Source organism: Hyperoodon ampullatus, assembly GCF_949752795.1.
Source record: "Hyperoodon ampullatus genome assembly, chromosome: 10".
NCBI classification, from domain to species: Eukaryota; Metazoa; Chordata; class Mammalia; order Artiodactyla; family Ziphiidae; genus Hyperoodon; species Hyperoodon ampullatus.
The window spans coordinates 76,103,703-76,118,664 of NC_136923.1; the positions used below are offsets into that span (position 1 = coordinate 76,103,703).

General features: G+C 47.1%; 1 protein-coding gene across 4 annotated transcripts in view; it reads left to right on the forward strand.

Annotated features, from left to right (window-relative positions):
• Nucleotides 1-14,962, forward strand: part of RUNX2 (RUNX family transcription factor 2) — a gene marked incomplete at both ends in the record, with an annotated part of 211,258 nt that overhangs the window by 76,012 nt on the left and 120,284 nt on the right. For 2 of the 4 annotated variants that reach the window (XM_079712414.1, XM_079712415.1), the window contains one exon: nucleotides 12,909-13,273. In XM_079712414.1, coding sequence (XP_079568540.1) covers nucleotides 12,909-13,273 — 365 coding nt within the window. Of the gene's footprint in view, nucleotides 1-12,892; nucleotides 13,274-14,962 lie in introns of those variants that run through there. The other 2 variants (XM_079712416.1, XM_079712417.1) reach the window with 1 other exon arrangement.

A 14,962-nucleotide genomic window follows, 5' to 3' on the forward strand; every position in this document is an offset into this window, starting at 1 on the left:
ACTCCAGTAAAACGTGTAACCTATCGTCATTTTCTATGTGTTCCCTATCCAGGGTAGATACTTAGGTGTAGAATTGCAAAGTCACAGAGCATATGTGCAGCGTCACCTTTACTAGATATTACCAAGCTGTGATCCCAAGTCTTTCCCTGCAATTCACAGTCTCAATAAAATGTAAGAAATTTCCCATTGCTCCACATCCTCATCAGTATTTGATCATTTCAGACAGAACCATAGGATTTAATAACACGAAAAGTTCCTATTTTAAAGGACAGAAAATTCAGGTCGAAACAGAATTTTAAGTAAGTTTATTTATACATTGACTCATTTAAACAAATATTTATAGGCACTTATTGTATTCTAGATATTACACTAAGTGCTGAGGATGAAAAATGAATAAAACAAATCCCTGCCCTCAAGGAATTTACACTCTCTTTGAGAGACATGTATGTGAACAGAGAATTCAGGTGATGAGTGCAATAATGGAAGTAAATGCAAATTGCAATAGCATTGATGAAAGAGAGAGAGAAAATGTGGCTGATATGGGGGCAAGGGATAGTAGGAGATGTGTAGGTTGGGGTTTTTCATAAGATATGTTTGTTTTCAAATTTGGGTTTCACCTTTTAACCCCTGTACTTGTGGTTCTGTGATGATAACTTGAGAAGGCCGGATCGTGAAGAGTTTTATCCCCTGTCCCATGTGATAGATGATATAGAACCACTGAAGAGTTTCAAGCCATGCAATGACTTGGTTGACATTGTGTTATAAAAAGAGACCCCTGATGGTAACATGGAGGATGATTTGGGATTGAGGCAGGCATGAATGGTGTCAGGGAGATAAATTAGAAGTCTCTGACAGTTGAGATTCAAGATGATAGAGGCTTGAACTAACGCAGTGGTAATAGAGATGGAAAGAAAATAGATATGAATGATATTCAGGAAGTAGCATTAATAGAATTAGGTGATAGACTAGAAGTGAAAAATGATGAAGACTAGTTTATCTTAATACTCAAGTTTCTTAGTTTATCTTGATACCCAAGTTTCTGCCTAACAGGGAATATTCATTCAGTCAGTCAACTAATATATATTGGTCACATACTGTAAGCCAGGCCTTATGCTAGCTGCCAGGGCTATCTAGGGCTACCATGTCACACCACTCCAGGGAACATTATTCACATTGTGTACATGCGGAACATAGTAGGAATGGAATTCCCTGGACTTCTTCAGTGGTATGGTTCCAGATTATTTGTGAGCCAAACAAATATAGTCCCTACCATTACGGAGTTCACAAACCTGTGTTCAGTAGGAGTATTAATAAAGATAGGGGGGAATAAGGACTGTGTACAGTGGGCCTTTGCAGTATAAAGGTTGTCCCTTGTTTCCCTTTCTGCTTGGAACAATGAGCTAGGTATATTGGACATATTGACCTTGACTGGTTTATGGAATGAATCTTCAGATGGAAATTTCTGTGAGGTCATAGGACATGTTGGTCTGGAGCCCTTGTTCCAGGTTTTATGCGGAATTAGTTAAAAAGATGTGCCAGTACACTTCCCATTTTGCACCTCTACCCTCTTTTCTAAAATGTGCCGAGAAGAGCTGTAGTTCACATGTGGTCATGTTGCTGTGCTCCTGGAAGGGAGTTCAGAGGGAAGAGACCAAGTCTCCACTCCAATATAAACCTTCTGAAAGCTTTTTTTCTTTCAGTGGCTTCAAATTGCACGCTCTCTGACAGAGAAGAAAAGAAAGTTGACCAACTTGTATTAAAATTATCAAGGCCACATAAGATTTTCACATAATACAATGATTTCAAGGGTGAAGTGAATGAATTAAAGCAAATTTCTTTTTCTTTTCATACATGTGTAATAAAAATCGCTGATGGACTGTTTAGACTTTCATTTATTTAGATATAAGCCACCACCCCTCCTTTTTTCAATGACAAGTGCAATGCAACTTTCCAACTATTTTTCTTCCAGTTTTTTAATTTTTAACACTGACAGTAGGAAATCTTCTATAGAAAGTTTGGTTCTGAATGGAAATATTCTTGCCAGAGGGAAATTTTATTGTTGAGTTTATAAAGGTTTGTAAAACAAAGTTGAGAATTGAAAAACTTTCAAACTGCAAAGCTGACTCTAAGTTATGGCTCTATGTATCATACTTCTAGTAATTCTCTGCTTATTAATATATTTTCCATAGTTCAAGTTTTGTCACAGATACCTTTGAAAAAAGATATTTATTTTTGTGTCAACAATACTGTCAGCATCAAAGAAGCCATGATTAAATCTTGAATGACAATATGTAATAAATTGTTAACACCTCAACTAGTTTCCATGTTTACAGTTATGGGCACACCATAATAATACCCTTCAATAAGGATAAACAGTGAAGCAAGTTAAAAACAGGAAAAAACAGCTATGTTCAATGAAAGTACTAGATGCAACCCACATTTTCAGCAATCTTAGAGAAGAATAAGCTTTAAACTAAGTAAATCAGATGAAGATCTGGAACATTTCATCAGTTTCTTTTTTACTTGACAATAATGAGAATAGCGTCAAATAAGATTTTAGATTTGTTCATTAGCCATATACATATAAGTCTGACCTAAATGTTGAAGTCAAAATCCTAATTAAGACTTGCTAGGAAGAGTCAAGTAAAAAGTTTGATTTTAAGGCATGTGAAAAATCCGTATTTCAGAATGTCTAAGAATCAACACGTCACGGTTAAGCCTCAAACCTGGTCATCAAAAACTATAGAAAGTTAGAGATTTCACTTAGGAAAGAGAAATAAATATATTCTCTGGGCAAAGATGTGAATTAACAGAAAAAGAACTGTATTGACAGAGGAAAGAACAGTGGCCAAGTAAGCTTTTTTTTTTTTTTTTTTAATATCTTACTTTTTTTTCCCCACTCTGGTGAAAGTTTATTTCCACCACATTGACACCAGTAGGAATTGTCTCTTATAAAACTCCTATAAAGATTTGATAATGGAATCCATTTAATTTATTAAAAGAATCTAATGAATTCAACACCAATACGACACTTACAGAAATGAAAAATAACAGGCTCTAAGTGTATCGTGTTTGCAATGTATTTAATTTAAATAAAATTGAAGACAGTTCTTCTAAAACAGAGTTAAACTACAAGGAAGAGACATTCTTGCCTTTTAAAATTGTGTAATAGGGAATTCCCTATCAGTCCAGTGGTTGAACTCTACGCTTTCACTGCTGAGGCCCCAGGTTCAATCCCTGATCAGGGAACTAAGATCCCACAACCAACTGGCCAAAAAAATTGCATAATTAAAAGCAGATGATTTGTATTTTTGTTGCCAAAGAGTGATAACCAGGTAAACACACACACAGAGTTACCCTTACATATTATTTATTATATTACTGAAGGTCAAACTCTTCTGTTATATCTGCTATTGAAACCTCAGTTAGGTACTAAAAGTTATAAGGTATGTTCTTTTGTGGGAGAATATGGAATTATTGCAATTTGTATTTACATTTAGTAATATATTAAAAAAAGGAAAGATGGTGACAAAGCAGGGAGGTCAGGAATTGCTCTGTAAGTTCCACATCCCCACAGAGCTGGGCCAGGATTAGGATGAAATGAATTGAGGCACTGGCCTTGAGTGCAAAATTTAAGGGCGTTCCAAGAAACCCATTATTCAAGATAATATTTTCATGCAGTATTCTTAAAAATCAAATTTAATACCAAAAGATCCATGATTAGCAAAGTATCAAAACTATAAATAAAGATAGGATGGGAACTTCCCTGGCGGTCCAGTGGTTAAGAGTCCATGCTCCCACTGCAGGGGGCACAGGTTCGATCCCTGGTCAGTGAACTAAGATCCCACATGCCCTGTAGTGTGGCCAAAAAATAAAAAATAAAATAAAATAAGATAGGATGGGACCCCGCCCTTGCAGGATCTTCTGCCTCACCCTCCTACTGGCCCTGCCCAGAAAAGCTTCCATTCAACTCTTCTGTTCAGATCAAGAAGGGCGAATGGGCTGGGATAGTGGGATGAGGACCAAGAGCAAGGCTTCTAGAAGCAGCCTAAACATTCTCCCTCCTGTAAATGTGTACAAAGGTAGGAATCGTGGTACCAAGGTCCCTGTGACCTAGCTATAAGTAGCTTAGCCAACTTTATTTCCCCACTACATTACAATATTCCCTTCTAGACAGGATAGTCCCTTTAATGTTCCAACAATTTTTTTCCACTTTGATTTAGCTGTGGATTTTCTAAAAATACTTCAAAGAACTTTAAATCTGCTCAGAAGAAATAATTAAGTAAATTTGGGAAATACTATATTCTAGTTTCTTCCATGGAGGTTCAAGATACCTATAGCATATTAAAAGCTGGGAGAAAATTGGCAGTACTAACTCTATTTATTTTGTTTCATTCAGTGTTTCTCTGGTTTATTTTACTGTAGAAACATAGCATCGCCTAGTCTCTGACTTCAAGTACAATAAGGCTGCATCATTTAATCCGGCTCCCTGTCTTTCCTGGGCAGTAGCATTTTGCTCTCCTGATCCTGCAAGATATCTATCCACCTTCCCTGATTCTGGCTTTTTATTGGATCTAGGTATGGAGCAGCTCTGGATTTTTTTTGTTTTTGTTTTTGTGGGTTTTTTTTGCGGTACACAGGCCTCTCACTGCTGTGGCCTCCCCTGTTGCGGAGCACAGGCTCTGGATGCACAGGCTCAGCGGCCATGGCTCATGGGCCCAGCCACTGCGCGGCACATGGGATCTTCCCAGACTGGGGCACGAACCCGTTTCCCCTGCATCGGCAGGTGGACTCTCAACCACTGAGCCACCAGGGAAGCCCAGCTCTGGAATTTTTGTGTGTGATTTTATTCATGTATATTTTAATTGAAGTGTGGACTATGGGATTTCATGACAGATGTCAAGAGACTCTGGGGGGGAGAATATTGACCCATTTTACCTCTACTCGCTGTCCTCTTTTTTTATTTTTTGGCCGTGCCATGCAGCTTGTGGGATCTTAGTTCCCAGCCCAGGGTTCGAACCCAGGCCCCAGCAATGAAAGCGCCTTGAGTCCTAAACACTGGACCGCCAGGGGAATTCCCAATGTCTTCTAAGTATATATTTATCATACTTCTCAGGTAGAGATAAGTCAAATAGATGTGATGTAATGTTGGAAATGCTCATCTTATAATGACCCAAAAGGTGTGACCACAAAAGGAAAACACTGTGAACAAGTACATCATGGGAGCCAGAAAATTTTAAATGCTTGTAATATCAGTCTTGGAACAATGAGGAAAGCGAGACCACACAGTAATTTGAACAAGGAAAGTTTAATATAATTGTGGACTATAAAAATGGATTGGAGTAACAAAGAATTGGCTAGAAAGAAGTCAAGAGAACTCTAAAGACTATAGGAATAAGAGCATCCACTATCCTCAGGACTGAAACAGAGCAACCAAGAAAGAGTCCTCTTCTTTCCTCCCCCTGGGCTGAGATACAGATCTTATTGGGAGAGCACAGCCTTGACTCCCTGGATGGTAGAGAAGTCACAAGTGGAACTTGCTGGCAATCTGCCCTCTAGTCTGCTAGAGAAAGCTGTTCCCAAGTAGGTGACTTACCAGAGACACATTGCTATAAAACAGTCAAAGGTAGAGGGTGCTGGGGGAAAATGCTGGGTGCTGCTGGCAGCTGGCTGTGCACAGCAGGACCCTGGCACTGGAGAAACCAACTTTGCTACAGCAGCTGGGCCCTGGGGAAACTGCTGGAGTGTGTGCTGGAAAAGCGAGGAGCTAGAGAAGCTACACTTGAAGGGCTGTAGCAACCTGCCCTGTTGAGCACAAGGGAACCAGGAAGCAAACCCTTTTCCCTCTGTAACGTTTCTCCAATGCCCCCTACTGACAAAATGTCAATGCCAGCTGGTAAGGAGTAATATTTAAAGGGCCCAGATCCATTTTCACAGAGCAGGTAAAAAGACGAATATGGACGTGAGAGGTAATAAGTTGATAACTGGCTCCTCTAGGGAAGAAAAATGATCTGGGGAAAAATTGTGACTTATAGGAGTGTGATTAACAGATCTTGCCCGACAAAAAGATAATTCAGATAATTCATCTGAAGTTAAAAAAGATAAAAGAAGCATTGCATATAGAACTTGATTATGGCTAGATGGGAAAAAGAAAGTGCTTTCTCTGAGAAAAGTCTAGTTCAGGAAATCCTGGGGGCAAACACTGGAGGAAGAGTTTCTGAATATGAAATACAGAGGAATAAAACACTTAGGATGGTGACCCAGAACTGGCATCCCCTAGGATTGCAGCTAAGAGAACCAAGTTGGATTATTGCTAGTCTGTTCTTTTTTCCCTCTTCTATTTTTCCTACCTTTCTAGTTGGTAATTCAAATTTCTCAGACTGCGCAAATGCTGATTTTGTACTTTGTTATTTGGACTAAGACTACTATGATTTATGTTTCTCACCCTGAAGGCAAGTTGGAGAGAGGGGACAAATGGTTCAGGCCACCATCCCAAAGTCTAGAGTGAAACTGTAGAACCGTGGGCAGTGGGATTAGAATTGGATAGCAACCTGCCTTGGTGCCTTGAAAGTAAAATGCAAGCACATCAATAAAGAGTGGTTAAATTACTACGTTAAATTACTACGGAAGTTAAATTATTACTTCCTTTTAGGGTGTTCTTAGATGCTTCATCACAGACATTTGTAAACTTTTACATATAATATTGCACTACTTCTCGGAGATCACTGCCACCAACATAGGACAATTACCAACACCAAAATACCAAAGGGCTGATTTAAAAAGATGAGTTTTATTTCTCTGACTCCTGGGTAATAAATGAGATTTTTAGAAATTATATTGGTCGCTTGAGGTAAAAACAGTGTCATTCAGTAAGTTGACATTATCGTCAAACACATGTGCCACTCTAGTCAGCGTTGTTCCTGAAGTACAATTAGACAGGTGCTCCATAAATGTGAAAATGATATGGCAGCCATCAGCCTTTTTATGACAATGCTGTACTCTCTTAGAAATACCTGAAAATGGTCCATGGAAATGCTAACTGGTACAACAAGGAAAGGTTTATGATGCTAAGCCCTCTAACTACAGATATTCATCTCTTGTTACAGCCATGCAAATTATTATAGGTCCACTGACAAAGGGAAAAATTGAGAGAGCTTACAACAAATCATACAGTATTGAACTGTATAAAAAATTAAAATGAAAAAAATATGTCAGAAAGTTTTGGGATCACTTAAGTTATTAAGCTAACTCTCTTAAAAGTATATATAGGACTTGTGAAAATCTTGTATACCAGAAAATTCTTGGTAAGCTCATTTACGTTTCTTGTGTAATCATTTGTAGAACACAGGGAATAAACCTGTGCAAGCCATACGTATTTTTTTTCACATTCAGACTACATGGAAGTTTCTTTACTCTTTTCTCATCTATGCAGTTAATGTGCTCTCACTGTGAAGGATAATGGAAGATGCTGACGTATAGAGATGTGTAAGACAATGGTGCTTAAAGAGCTCATGCAAATGCACTAACTTCTCATTCTCTGATTTTCATTTTGGCCCATCTAAAATGATTAAGTGAAAAAATATTAGTCTAACTGATTAACATTTTATACAGAAAAGAATAAGTTAAATGAAAAAATTTTCACTTTTAAAGAACCAGTTTGGACCTTACACACACTCCATCCTTCCATCTTCTGAAATAGCTACTTCTTTCTGCTGATCCATTCCACCAGAATCCTGCATCATTTTCTCTTCAGGGCAGGGATTGGCAAAGCTTTTCTGTTTAAAAAAAACCCCAGATATTAAATATTTTAGGCTTTGCAGACCATGCAGTCCTTTCCACAACTACACAATTCTGCTGTTTTAGGCAAAGGCAGCTACAGACAATACATAATTAAATGAATAAAGCCGTGTTCCAATAGAGCTTTGTGGACACTGACATTTGAATTTACATCAGATTCATATGCGTGAATATTATTCTCCTCTTAATTTTTTCCCAACTATTTGAAAATGCAAAAACCATCCTTAACTTGTGGGTTATACAAAAATAGGCATCAGGCGAGATTTGGCCTGTGGGCTGTAGTGTGACAACACCTGGTCTACTGGCAGTGCTACTTCTACAAGGGCTGGGTGACTTTCACTCAATTACGGTTCAAAGGAAAACTCTCTAAAGATGGTTCTATTTATAAAGTTTTCCCATACAACCATTCAAAACTTTAGCAATCATCGATATGTCCATTATTTTTTACTGCCTGTCTGAAAGGTTGACCCACTTTATTAGCTGGCCCATTGAAAATTGTTTTACAATTTCACAGTGACTTTTTCACTTTTCATGAAGAAAAAAGTATATATAAAATAATTTAGTGGTTAGAAGATGAAACCTGAATGAAAGAAGCACAGATTCTGGTCTTGGTTTTGGGAGTTCAGTTCTTTGACTAGATAAATAACTTGACCGTTTCACATCTCATTTTCTTTGTCTGGAAAGTCAGAATTTCCAGGTGTTGTTACTAAACAGTTATATTAAACGTTAAAGGAGATGGAGGGGAAAATTATGCTTATATTTTCCGGAATAGGCACATGTTCAGAAAAACGTGTGTGTGCGTGTGCATGTTTTAATGCCATAACATACAACAGAAAAGAGGCATGCTTCTGAAGAGAAATCTTTTGGGTGATTTGTTCTGAATGTTTCAGGGTAGAAAAAAAAATCTAAGCCCAAGAGTGAGATCATACAAACTATAGCACAAAATACACACGTGTAAAATTTCACAGTTTCCCTCTGTGCCTACTATTACCAGGAGAGGTTCAGTTTAGGGGTCTGTAAAAATGTTTTCTTCCTTTAAGTATAACACTCTGAGCCAAGACATCATCAGTTCCGGGCTCAGTCAGCTCCAGTTGAAAGTGTGAACGTTCAGCAAGAGGATATTTTTGAAAGGAGACTGAAAATCCGCTGTGCCAGGTACCTGAAACGTTGTTAGGGTATTCGGTGGAAAATTTCATTTCCCCATTATAAATAACTGTAGGATATTTTAAGGGATCCAAGACTAGTAACTTCCAAGAGTTGCTTATATTAGCTCCACTGAAATGTGAAATGGAGGGAGGATGTCCAAGGATGGCTATAAAGCTGAATTACCGGATATGATTAATTAAAATAAATAATTCACCATTGATTAAATAGCCCTTAAAATCCCCAGTCAAAGCACCCAAACATTGAGGCCTGCATATTTTGCTATCCACCAAGTAAAACAAAGAACGGACAAAACAGCAATGGAGAAAGAAAGAGGAAGGAAAAGCCCCCATGATGGTTACTTAAGTTCAACTGCCCTCGAAGTTCTTATTCAAAAGAGCCCGTCTGGTCGCCCATATTTGAAATACTGACTGTTACTGAGCACCACATTTTCTGGTAGTTCCCGGTTCTGTGGATTTCCAGGGAGAAGGACAACTCCAAAGAAGGCGGCATAACACCGACTATGGTAGTTACTGAATTTTTTGGGGTGGGAGAGGACAACTCCAAAGAAGGCGGCATAACACCGACTATGGTAGTTACTGAATTTTTATCTCCCTTTGACCACAGAAATAATCAGCTTCCGGTAACCTCTCTCCTCCTTTGCAGCCCCTACACATTCAAAAACGCAACAAAAAAAGTCAGAGATCTTTGATAGACTGAGGTGCAATGCGCCCGAAATAAAACTGTCTCGCTAAAAGGCAAAAAAAAAGCCTTGTGTGTGAGTTGTGTATGTGTATTTATGTGTCAGTGTGCGGATGTGTGAGGCGTGTGTGCTCCGGTGCATGTGACTAAGTGGGGGGGGGGGGGGCGGGGGTGTAAGGTAGGAAACTAACGCAGGCAGTCTGGTCTCTCTCTCTCTCTCTTTTTTTTTTTTGCAAGGGTAAGCCTGGCTTCCCTTGGCTGGTCGGCCGCGTGAGGCTGGGAAGACCCGACCCTGGCGCGCGCCGGCAGCGCGGCAGTGCCCGGGGTTAGAGCTCTCCCCTGTGACCGAAAAGATAATTAAAAATCACAGGCGCAGGAGACAGCTCCGTTCCTCGCTGCGCATCAAGTCCGTCGGGATAAGTGGGTCCTCGCATGCCGGGGGCGCCCGGGCTCCGAGGCCAGTGGGCCGCGGCGAGGAGTAGGTTGGGCAGGGGGTGTCCCAGCGGGTGATGCAGAATGAGTCATCCACGGTGGCAGGCGGCCGTGGGAAGGCCGAGGAGGCGGGAGGGGCGCGGCGAGGAGGCTCGCGTCCGCGGGGGGATTTCTGGGGAGAGGCGGGAACGTGGAGGAGAAAACTGGGGAAGGGAAAGCCGGACGAGGGACGCGTGGAGTTGTGGATGGGGAAAGGGAAGGTAAAACTAAAGCCCCAAAGAGGAAAGTGCAGTGTCCCCTGGACCGCATCCTTACCCCCGCGAGGGCGCTCGCCGAGCACCCCGCCCCACCTCCGCTCGCACGGCTGGAGGCCCCTCAGTCGAGGGAGCATCTATTTAGAGGGCAATCCTGGTCCCCAAGCCACTCAACCACAGCTCTCCAAGTTCATCTTGCGCTTGAAATAGGCTCCAGAGACCTTGACAGACACCAGGTCCCCTCTTCCGCGCCCCCCAAGCTCTCCAGGCCCCTTCAAAGGCGCAGACCCCCAAGTGCCCGCTGGGCTAGTGGAAGCGACGCTTTAAAAAGCGTGAGAGAGAGTCGTGGCAGGTCGCTACCGGGGTGAGAGAGGCGTTTGCTCTGAGCAATAAAAATGCCGATTAATGGGTACGTGGATTGATTTAAATAAGATGGGGGGGGGGGCGATGAGTGATGACTCAACGAGGTTTCTTCCTGAATACTCCGAAGAGGAGGCACTGTAACTTCATTTCTTTTATAAAATCACTTACTACTGTCTAGTGTCAGCTACCCTGTTAGGAATCTTTAAAACTTTGGCAACTGATGATTCTTTTTGCAGACAAGTTTTCAAGCTTTGCGAGGTTTAAAGGAGATTGACAGCAAGGAACATAGCAGTACACTACGAGGAGGGGAAACGGCCCGGTACCCCCTTCTTAGGGGTGCAATAGCCTCAAGCGGATTTCCCGGCTTCTGCGGGCGCCCCACATTGTTTTGTTTTGAAGGCTCGGAGTTTGAGGCTGGTCTGAGACACCCACGTGCTTCTGACTCTCATCAGCGTAATGATCGCCTTAGCCAGAGTCGTGTCTATATAAACCACAAAAACCTAATCATTAGAAATCCCAGCCTCCAAAAACCACATTTTAGGTAAAACTGCCGTTTTTTTCTGCGCTCCTTCATCCTCTCGACCACAACTTTTTTGGGGATCCAAAGTCGCTTTTTAAACCCACATTGGGAAATAAATACATAAATAAATAGCCATTGAAGCATTTTGAATATTTTATTTTGTAGTTTTATTTTTTTCTCCGGGAGTGGTGGGGGAGAAAGTTAAGACATTAGACCTAGTTTTAGATGCAAAATAGACAATAAAAGATTGAGATTCATGGAAAACTGCTGGGGTTTTCCCCCAGCGAGGGTTTTTGCAACTTACTTTAATCATCAAGCTGACAGTTTTCCAGTCCTTAAAAAACTCATCCTTGTTCTCTAGGAACGACAAGTCTGAATACAGAAGAAAAAAGTGTCCAGCCACCCACTTGAGTTTCTAAAAAGTATTTTGACAAGTGTCCCCTCCATCCCAATTTTTTGTGTCACTTAAGTAAAAAACAAAAACAAAACAAAACAAAAAAAACCCCACCCAAACCCTGCAAAATCTTTTTTTCCCTCGGGAGCCGCTCCGGCAGAGGTGGAGGGGGGGGGTAGGGTGGGGGAAGGGTGAAGAGAGCTGAGAAGTCAGCACAGACGCTCAAGAATTTTCCTTCCTCCTCTCCTGAAGTTACAACGAAAAATAACGACAGTCAGATCAGCCGGCGGCTCTCTGGCGTCTCAGCTTCAACCTCCTCCGACCAAGAGGGGGTTCCTTGTCTTGGGGGGAGGAGGCGAGAAGCAAGAGGACGCGACCAGGCGAGATCCCCGTAGACCGGGGCCGCCTCTCTCGGCTTCCGAAGCTGCGCGCGGCGCCCCGGGGGCTCCTTCTCGCGGCCGGCGGGCGGCGGCAGCGGCTGCGATTCGCAGGCTCGAGATCCGTTGCCCCGAGATCCGCTGCCCGCGACTTACCTCCTGGCACCTCGAAGCACGAGGGTCAGGGGAGCTTTGCAAAGAGCAGGAGAGAGTGGATGCGAGGAGGTGGCGGTGAGAGGGCGAGAAGAGGAGAAGGGAAAGGAAGGAGCCGAGCCGGGGAGCCGGGCTGGCAGCCGCCGCGGGAGGAATCTGAGTGTGCAGCCGGCGCGGGGGGAGCGGCGGCCGCCGCGGAGGAGGCGGCGGCGGCGGCAGCGGCGCGGGCGGGCGGGCGGCGGCGCGGACGCCTGCAGCTGGGCAGCAGCGCGCGGCGCGGAGCGGCGGTGGCGGGCAGCGCGCGGCGATGCTGGCCTCGGGGCTGGACTGCTGAACCCACTCGGCCCCACCGCCGGACTCGAACTGGGAGGGGGCGCCAGCGCACCCAGGACGCGGTGCCCCACGGGACCCCACTACAAGCTGCTGCAAACTGAAGCCTCCCGCCTCCCCGGGCCAGACACATCCCGGTGCCCGTTCGCAGCTGCCACCCCGGGTGTTCCAAAGGCTCCGGCAAGATCTGCGCCTCCCGGGTCTCCCCACCCGCCAACCCGATTGCTCCGCACCGCCACCTCTGGCTCCCGTCAGACTCCGCCCGGCAGTCGGCTTCATCGAACTTGATTTCTCACCTCCTCAGCCCCATCACCTCCAGCCCCTTTCCCCCGTCTCGCCTCCACCCCCCCCAATTTCCTCCTCCTCGCCCCTCATTTCCACCCTCCTCCCCCTCCCCCGGCCACTTCGCTAACTTGTGGCTGTTGTGATGCGTATTCCCGTAGATCCGAGCACCAGCCGGCGCTTCAGCCCCCCCTCCAGCAGCCTGCAGCCCGGCAAGATGAGCGACGTGAGCCCGGTGGTGGCTGCGCAACAGCAGCAGCAGCAGCAGCAGCAGCAACAGCAGCAGCAGCAGCAACAGCAGCAGCAACAGCAGCAGCAGCAGGAGGCGGCGGCGGCGGCAGCGGCGGCGGCAGCGGCCGCGGCGGCCGCGGTGCCCCGGTTGCGGCCGCCTCACGACAACCGCACCATGGTGGAGATCATCGCTGACCACCCGGCTGAACTCGTCCGCACCGACAGCCCCAACTTCCTGTGCTCCGTGCTGCCCTCGCACTGGCGTTGCAACAAGACCCTGCCCGTGGCCTTCAAGGTAAGAAGCTGCGGCCGCCCCCCGCTCCCCGCCCCCGGCCGGGTGCCGCGGGACCTGCCCGCCGGCGTTTCCAAGCCCACGGGGGCCGGGCCCCTGACTCGGACGGCCTCCAAAGCTCCTACCTCGGTGGTTCTGACCCGAGGGACCCCCGTCTGGCCCTCTTCCTCTGGATCCCACAGCGGGCTCGGGGCTTAGTGACCCCGCGCTTCCCTCTCCCACCTGTGTCCGTAGCCACCATTCCAGCCCTTGTCCCCTTTATCCGTTCATCACCCCTGGAGCCTCCCGGCCAACGTCCCGACCCACTCCTCTGAGCGGTCTCCCCTCCCCCAGGAGCCCCCAGGTGCCCACTCTCGGCGGCGCCGCCGGGATGTGCTCCACCCCGCCCCCACTCCCCAGGAGCGAGGATCCCCGGCGTTCTCCCCCGAGACTCCCGCGTCCCCTTCCCCGGCACCCCGGCCGGGCCCGCACCGCGGGCCGCCGCGCCGTCCCTCCCCGGGATTCCGCGCTCTTCCCTTCCCAACCGAACGCCCTCCGCCCGTCTCGGCGCCCCCTTCTCTGACCCGCTTGCGCCTCGGCGGCTCCGGCCCCTCCCGGACTCGGGGGCCGGTGTTGGTGGGGTGCCGGCGCCGGGCGTTTGCGCCCGGGGCGGGGCGCCGCGTGCCGGCTGCTGGCTGCGGCGCGTGGGCCGCATTATCAGTATCCGAGAGGGTCCCGGGCGAACCTAGGGACTCAGGGAGCGAGTGAGGGGCAGACAGGACGGGGGCGTTTTCTCCGTCTGCAGACCCGCGCCCCTTCCCGCTACCGGGAGGAAGGCGGGGCTGCAGGGGTCGCCGCGCGCCCGGAGGCGGGGGAGTCCGGGAGTCCCCGGCGCCGGACCCTCAAGTGCAAGACGGCGCGGGCCAGTGGAGGGGTCGGTGGCTCGGGCCGCCTCTTCCACCCGGACCCGCTCCCCGCCTCGCTGCGCCCGGGAGGGAGAAGGGAAACCTGTGAAATGCCTTTGGCTCGCCCGCCTTGAAAACTGAGGTGATATTGTGCGATTCGCCTTATTCTTACTTTTAAGGACTCAGACCCCAAAGGTCCCTCCGTTTCTGAGAGGTCGTGGGAGGCTCGGGCCCGTGGCCTGGGCGCCGAGGGAGTGACTCCCGGGCTGGAGAGCGCCCTGCGCACGCCTCGCGGCCTCCTCCGCCCTCCCGGCCCGTTAGTTTGAGGGCGGGTCTCAGCAGCCGGAGTCGCGGGCAGCGGCTCCGCAGGTTGAGGGTGTAGGGTCCGGAGTCTCTCCGTAAGGCGATCGGGATCCATCGGGCAGCCCTCGTCCCCTCGCGGAGCCCGCAGGGCCGGGAGCGTCCCAGGTTGCTGGGGAGATGGGGTCCTGGGCCGTGCTCCCTCTCGGGAGTAGGCGCCAGGGATGGAGGGGGCGGTGAGCCAGACAGGGACGAGAGCGCTCCCAGGAAGATGCTTCCGGCCCTGTTTAGCCTCTGAACCCTCGAAGGTGGGCCTGGGTCCCCTGGGTTCTGGGATTGTGGAGAGCAGGGTAAGCCAGGCCTTGGGGGGGAGGGGGGGAAGGGAGGAATCCTGCCAGTTCCTCCCTTGTGGACCCTCGGGCCAAACTCCCACGGGCCACTGGCAGTTCCCGGTTGTTGACCGCCCCCTCCCCACGCGCACCAATTCAGATTCCGTGCGTGGGTGGCG